A 6,071-nucleotide genomic window follows, 5' to 3' on the forward strand; every position below is an offset into this window, starting at 1 on the left:
AAACTTTAAAAAAAAAAAAAAGAGCAAATTCTTTTTCTCTTCCTGTGCAAGTTTTTTTTTGTAGGTTGATAATTTTCCTAGGGTTTCTAAAAAATTTGACTAGGGTTTTGACCCTTCAGTTCAAGTCAAAATTTTATTCTGGTTGCAGATTCTTGGTGGGTTTTTCAAGACCTCAACTAGGTCATTGTCGGATTTTTCTGGGTACATCGTTTCCTGTGCCTCAATTTTTTAGTGGTTGGATCTGCATTCTATTTTCGAGTTCTTGGTGGGTTATTCGAGAGCTTTTTTGGGTTGGTCTAATTTTTTTCTGGGTGCCTCAGTTTTAGTGCTTCAAATTTTGTGTCAACGAATTTGCCTTGGAATTTAAAAATAGTTCACAATTTCTGCTAATTATGTGAATGTCGAGAATTTTATTGTCTTCTGGGCATTGTTTATGTGGTTTTAAGTTTGCAAAAAATTTAATTTTTGAGTTTCTTTCAAACCTCAAAATTTGTGCCTTGGAATTCATGCCAAAATTCTCCTATAGGGTTTTAGTTTTTTCAGCAACTGCTTCTATTTTGATTTTTTTAAAATCAGATTCTTCTATCTCTTTCTTTCACTGAGTTGACCTCGATCAACCTCAATTTTTGTAATGGCATCATTAACCAACATCATGTTGGAACACAGTCAGAAGTTCAACAGATGCAACTAGCACACCTAGAAAGAGAGTATGCTTACCATCTTTGAGTATTGTTGCCTTGATCAGCTTGTTTTGGGCAAAAAATCTCATCCTACAAGATTAAGTGATGATCAAGACAAACATGATGTGAAGAATCAAGAGGTTGTCATGCTTATCAAACTCTCTGTCACAGATGATCAACTCCCACAGGTGCCTTCAGGTAAAACAACAAAAGAGATCTGGGATCTTTTGAAGGATCTTCATGAAACGCTTGACAAGAGGTGAGATTTCTTTATAAAGAATATGTTGTTTTCTATCATGATAGATGAGAAGTCATCTATCCAGGCACATCTTACAAAGATCAAGGAAATTCATGATCAGTTGGAAGCTATAGGCCGAACCATGGTGGAGGAGGATATGGTAGTGATCACGCTGAAATGCCTTCCCAGATCCTATGATCATTTCATTGATACGCTCAATATCTCATCTACTAGTGTTGATTTGAAGTTTCTTGATCTCTGCAACAAGCTGCTACAACAAAATCGATGGAAGCAGCAGTTTGGAAGCAGTGCTATTTCATCCATTGAACACGATTTCACAGCCTCATCTTCGCATAAGTACAAGGGTAAAGCTTCATCCTTCTAGCAGAAAGGACAAGGTCAAGGTCAACCTTAGCAGTCTTCCAAAAAGAAGAGAATATAGTGTTCCTATTGTCATATATATGGCCATTTGGTGAAAGATTGTCAGAAATTGATAGCATCCCAGCAATCCAAAGAGGGAGGGTCCAAGCAAAAATCCAATTCGGCCATGCATCCTAATCAAAAGGAATTTGCCTTCTATGCGTTCATGGCCCAAACCTCCTCTGGTGATGTTCAATCATCAACCTGGTACATTGACTCTGGAGCCTCTTGACATTTCACACATTGTTGGGATTGGTTTACAGAGTACATGCCTTTCACTAATTCAGTGATCTTTGGTGGAGGTGCAGAGTATACTATTGTCGGCAACGGCAACATTCAGATTTCATCTGGTGGGAGGGATTTAATATTCCTCAATGTATACTTTGCACCTAGTATGAAGCTCAATATACTATCAGATAGTCAGATTATGCAACATTCACCATAGCTGGATGTCATCTTTGGGTTTCACAAGTGCAACATTGTTGAGAGGGAGAATCACACTACAATTGCAATTGGTATTGAGGATCGTGGTCTTTATAGAATTGTTGATTCTACTAGTTCTCAGGAGCTTGCCATGATAGTTATGAGTACTTCCATCAATACTCTTTGGCATCAGTGATATGGGCATCTCAATGTCCACTATCTCTCTCAGTTGGTTCGAGAGGATCTAGTCGTAGGATTACCTGAGATTCAAACTCAGAATCATGGAGTTTGCTGAGTGTGTCAAGCTGGAAAGCAGCATAGGACTCTGTTTTCAGATGGAAATGCTTCGAGAGAATCCAAGATCTTGCAACTCGTTCATGTGGACATTTGTGGTCCCATGAACACTCCATCAGTCACTGGATGCAGGTATTATATATTATTTGTTGATGATTTTAGTAGATGCATGTGGGTTTATTTTCTTAAGTAGAAATCAAAGGTGTTCACCATGTTTCAGACGTTTAAGGCCTTAGTGGAAAAAGAGTCTAGTTGTCAGATAGGCACTCTTTGGTCCCACAATGGAGGGGAATTTTATTCTACAGAGTTTACCAAATTTTGTGCATCATATGGCATTAAGCATCAGCTTACCACACCTTACACCCCACAACAGAATGGTGTTGTGGAACGCAGGAACCATATAGTCACTGAGATGACTCAGTCTATGTTGGAGCATCGAAATCTTCCAAAACACTTTTGGGCAGAAACGGTCTTAACTGCAATATACCTCTGAACTGGTCTCCCATCAAGGTCATTAGGAAGATGACTCTAGAGGAAGCTTGGTCTGGCAGGAAGCCCAAAATCAGTCATTTGAATTTTTTTGGCTCTATAGCTTATGTTTGGATTCCAGATGCCAAGCGCACCAAACTGGATCCAAAGAGTCAGAAATTGATGTTCACCAGCTACAGTGACAACCACAAGGCATATCGGTTGATTGATATAGACACTAATCACCTCATATTTAATTGAGATGTAGTATTTGATGAAGAAAGAGGGCATTTTCAACCTTCCTCTCTTGATTTGAGCACTAAGGATCACCCTCCAAAGGCTGCAAGTATGGGTGTTCATCTTCCCTTAGCTCCACCTAATGGGAGGGATTCAGTTGACTCTAAAGTTGTGTGGTCTCCCAGGCATAACATTGTACCCCCTAACTTTCCTCAAGATCTTCTAGATCCACATCCAGAGGAGCTTTCTCCAGATATTCCAGGTAATCTTCATCCTACAATAGATGTTGCTACTTCTACTCTTCGGCCTAAGTGGTGGGCCAAGACCATTGGTGATCTTCATGATGATGAGCTCATTGAGGGTAGATCAGTTAGAGGTAAGAGAAAGCAACACACAGTTAATTTTTCTCTTATGGCCAACATTCACAGTATTTATGACCCTCAAACATATAGAGAGGCTACAGATGTACCTGTATGGGAAAAGGCTATGGTAGCTGAGCAACATAGTCTTCTAAAAAACAACACTTGGGTATTGTCCAATCTTCCTCCAGGAAAGAATCCCATTGGCTGCAAATGGGTGTTTAAAGTCAAGTATAAAGCTTATGGAAGCCTTGATAAGTACAAGGCTTAGTTGGTGGCAAAAGGGTTTTCACAGAAGGAGGGCATCAATTATGAGGAGATGTTTGCTCCCATAGCCAAGATGAGTACCATTAGGCTTGTCCTTTCTCTCTCAGCTCAATTTGGATGGAAATTCCATCAAATGGACGTCAAGAGTGCTTTTCTCAATGGTGATTTACAGGAAGAAGTCTACATGATGCAACCTCCAGGTTTCAAGGTTGTCAGTAAGGAACACCAAGTATGTAGACTAGTCAAAGCACTCTATGGCCTCAAACAGGCTCCTCATGTATGGTACATCAAAATTGATAAGTACTTGATTGATCAAGGCTTTCAGAGGATTCCTTCAGATCCCAATTTGTATGTCAAACATACTAGTGATGGTATTCTATTTCTAGTAGTCTATGTTGATGATCTCATCATTACTGGAAATGCAGTACATCTGATCATGCAAGTCAAACATAATTTGTGTTAGCTTTTTGACATGACATATTTGGGACTTCTCCATTATTGTCTCGGTGTAGAGGTTTGGTAGACTGATAGCCACATATTCATTTCTTAGTCAAATTATTCCAAGAGCCTACTAGATAAGTTTTGAATGCAAGATTGTAAACTTCCATCTACACCTATAGAGATAGGGCTCAAATTAGCAGCCAAATCAGATTCACCTGTAGTGGATGAGTCTTCATTCAGGCAACTAGTGGGTAGCCTTATCTATCTCACCACCACTAGACCTGACATCAGTTATGTTGTGACCTATAGTTCTCACTTCATGTCAGCCCCAAAAGTTGAACATTGGGTTGCAGCAAAGCATGTACTTAGATATGTGAAGGTCACTCCTGATTTTGGCATTCTGTACAATAGAAGCAAAGATCCTAGGCTAGTTGGTTTCACAGACTCAGATTGTGCAGGTTGTTTTGATGACATAAAGTCAACTTCTGGGTATGTTTTCAGCTTGGGTACAGGTGTAGTCACATGACCAACAAGAAGCAATAGGCAATATCTCTTTCCTTGACTGAAGCAAAGTATCGGGGAACTGTTAAGGCAAAATGTGAGGCAATTTGGCTACGTAGGATTCTTACAAAAATGCAAATGTCTCAACCAGTACCTACTCCCTTATTTTGTGATAATCAAGGGGTTCTAAAATTAGCCAAAAATCTAGTCTTCCATGAGCAGACAAAGATTGTGGAGCTTCATTGTCATTTCATCCACCAGCATGTTGAAGATGGATCAGTGATACTACAGTACATTCCTACATATATCCTCACCAAGTCCTTGAGCCTAGCAAAGTTTCTCAAATTTAGAGGGCATCTTGGTGTGATAGATAGCATGACCATTAAGGGAGGGTATTAGAATATTTAATTCTATGTTAGTCTTCTATTTTTAGTTCCTTGGTTAATGGTCATTTACTCTTTTTATGTAATTAGCTTTCATGCTTAATTTAGCGTTTAGCTCTTTAGTCTTTTACTTTAACATTATGTTTTAATTATAGAACATCATCTTGTAAACTCTATATATATGTGTGTATATCATTCAATGTAATTATCAGATTATTGAATCATTCATTCAATTTATTTTTCAAAAATATGGTGGCAATTTTAGAAATACCCATTTGATGAAGTGTAAACCTAATGATGACAAAGTCAAGAAACCAAGTTGATAAAATAAAACATGTCAAAAAGGAGGGAAATAGAGGGAAGTCAAACTTCCAAACCGTAACTTTGTCATCTAGGCCTATTTCCAAGCCTAAATAGTCAAAAGCATGTGCGGGGGTACCTATGGTATAAAAAGCGCATACAAGGTAATTACAATGTAAGAAGCGCGTAGGCTCTATCTTAACTATAAACAACACATACACACTATGTTTAATATAAACACCACGTACACACTATGTTTGTTTAAATATTTGGGAGTGTGTATAATATGATATTATATATATAATATGTGTATATAAATATAACATATAATTATTATATATAATATATAATATATATATATATGTATGTATGTATATATATATAATATATTAAGTATATATATACACACATGTGTGTGTATGTGTATTGTCTCCCTCTCTCCCCTTCTCCCTTCCTTCATACCCCATCCCTCTCTCTCTTGTTCTCTCCCTCCCTCCCTCCATACCACACTGCAATTGTGTCTACAATTCTATAAAATTAAGTGAATTTAATTTTTGTCTGCAACTTCCTCTTTGATTTTTATCATGTATGCTCTCCTAAGAACATTGACTAATGGATTTGTGTGTGTATATTGAATAGGAGGAAGAAGGGTTTGAAATTGAACCACGGGTGCATTACCATGTTAAACAAGGAAACTTGCAATAATATTCTTCTCGAATGTGTTTTTAATGAGCAGAGCAGATGTGGAAAATAGTGTCAACAAAGAAAAATGATGAGTCAGACTACCTGCAATATGTTTTTCATAAGGAAACAATTGGTAGGAAGAGAAAGAGGGAGAGTAGCACAGATGATGTCATAGAGAATGATAGTGGTGGGTATGCAAGAGTTCCCATGTTGTTACACAATGCTTGTCATCTAAAGAAATTGAAGTTTGTTGTAAGCATGGCAGTGGTAGTATATGATGATCATCACTTGTCAAAAGGCTTGGAAGGGTACATACCCATGAAAGAAATCAAGTGTGTGATTCCTATAGTCACAATCAAGATCAGCCCTACGGCCT

At 38.0% G+C, this 6,071-nt stretch overlaps 1 protein-coding gene across 1 annotated transcript; it reads left to right on the forward strand.

The window, feature by feature from the left end:
• The first annotated feature begins 1,060 nt into the window (after positions 1–1,060).
• On the forward strand, positions 1,061–2,548 carry LOC131859546 (uncharacterized). The gene is made up of 3 exons (XM_059213449.1): positions 1,061–1,283; positions 1,602–1,714; positions 2,276–2,548. Exons 1-3 carry the CDS (start codon positions 1,061–1,063, stop codon positions 2,546–2,548), a joined length of 609 nt encoding a protein of 202 aa, XP_059069432.1.
• Positions 2,549–6,071: the final 3,523 nt, after the last annotated feature.

The sequence above is a fragment of the Cryptomeria japonica genome, chromosome 2, assembly GCF_030272615.1.
Source record: "Cryptomeria japonica chromosome 2, Sugi_1.0, whole genome shotgun sequence".
In the NCBI taxonomy this organism is placed as follows: Eukaryota; Viridiplantae; Streptophyta; class Pinopsida; order Cupressales; family Cupressaceae; genus Cryptomeria; species Cryptomeria japonica.

Coding starts and splice junctions, on each gene's coding strand:
- LOC131859546 (XM_059213449.1), top strand. CDS start 1,061: ATGGTGGAGGAGGATATGGTAGTGATCACGCTGAAATGCCTTCCCAGA. Junction 1,284..1,601: donor ATCTTCGCATAAGTACAAGG/GTAAAGCTTCAT, acceptor ATTGGTTTACAG/AGTACATGCCTTTCACTAAT. Junction 1,715..2,275: donor GGGATTTAATATTCCTCAAT/GTATACTTTGCA, acceptor ACCATGTTTCAG/ACGTTTAAGGCCTTAGTGGA.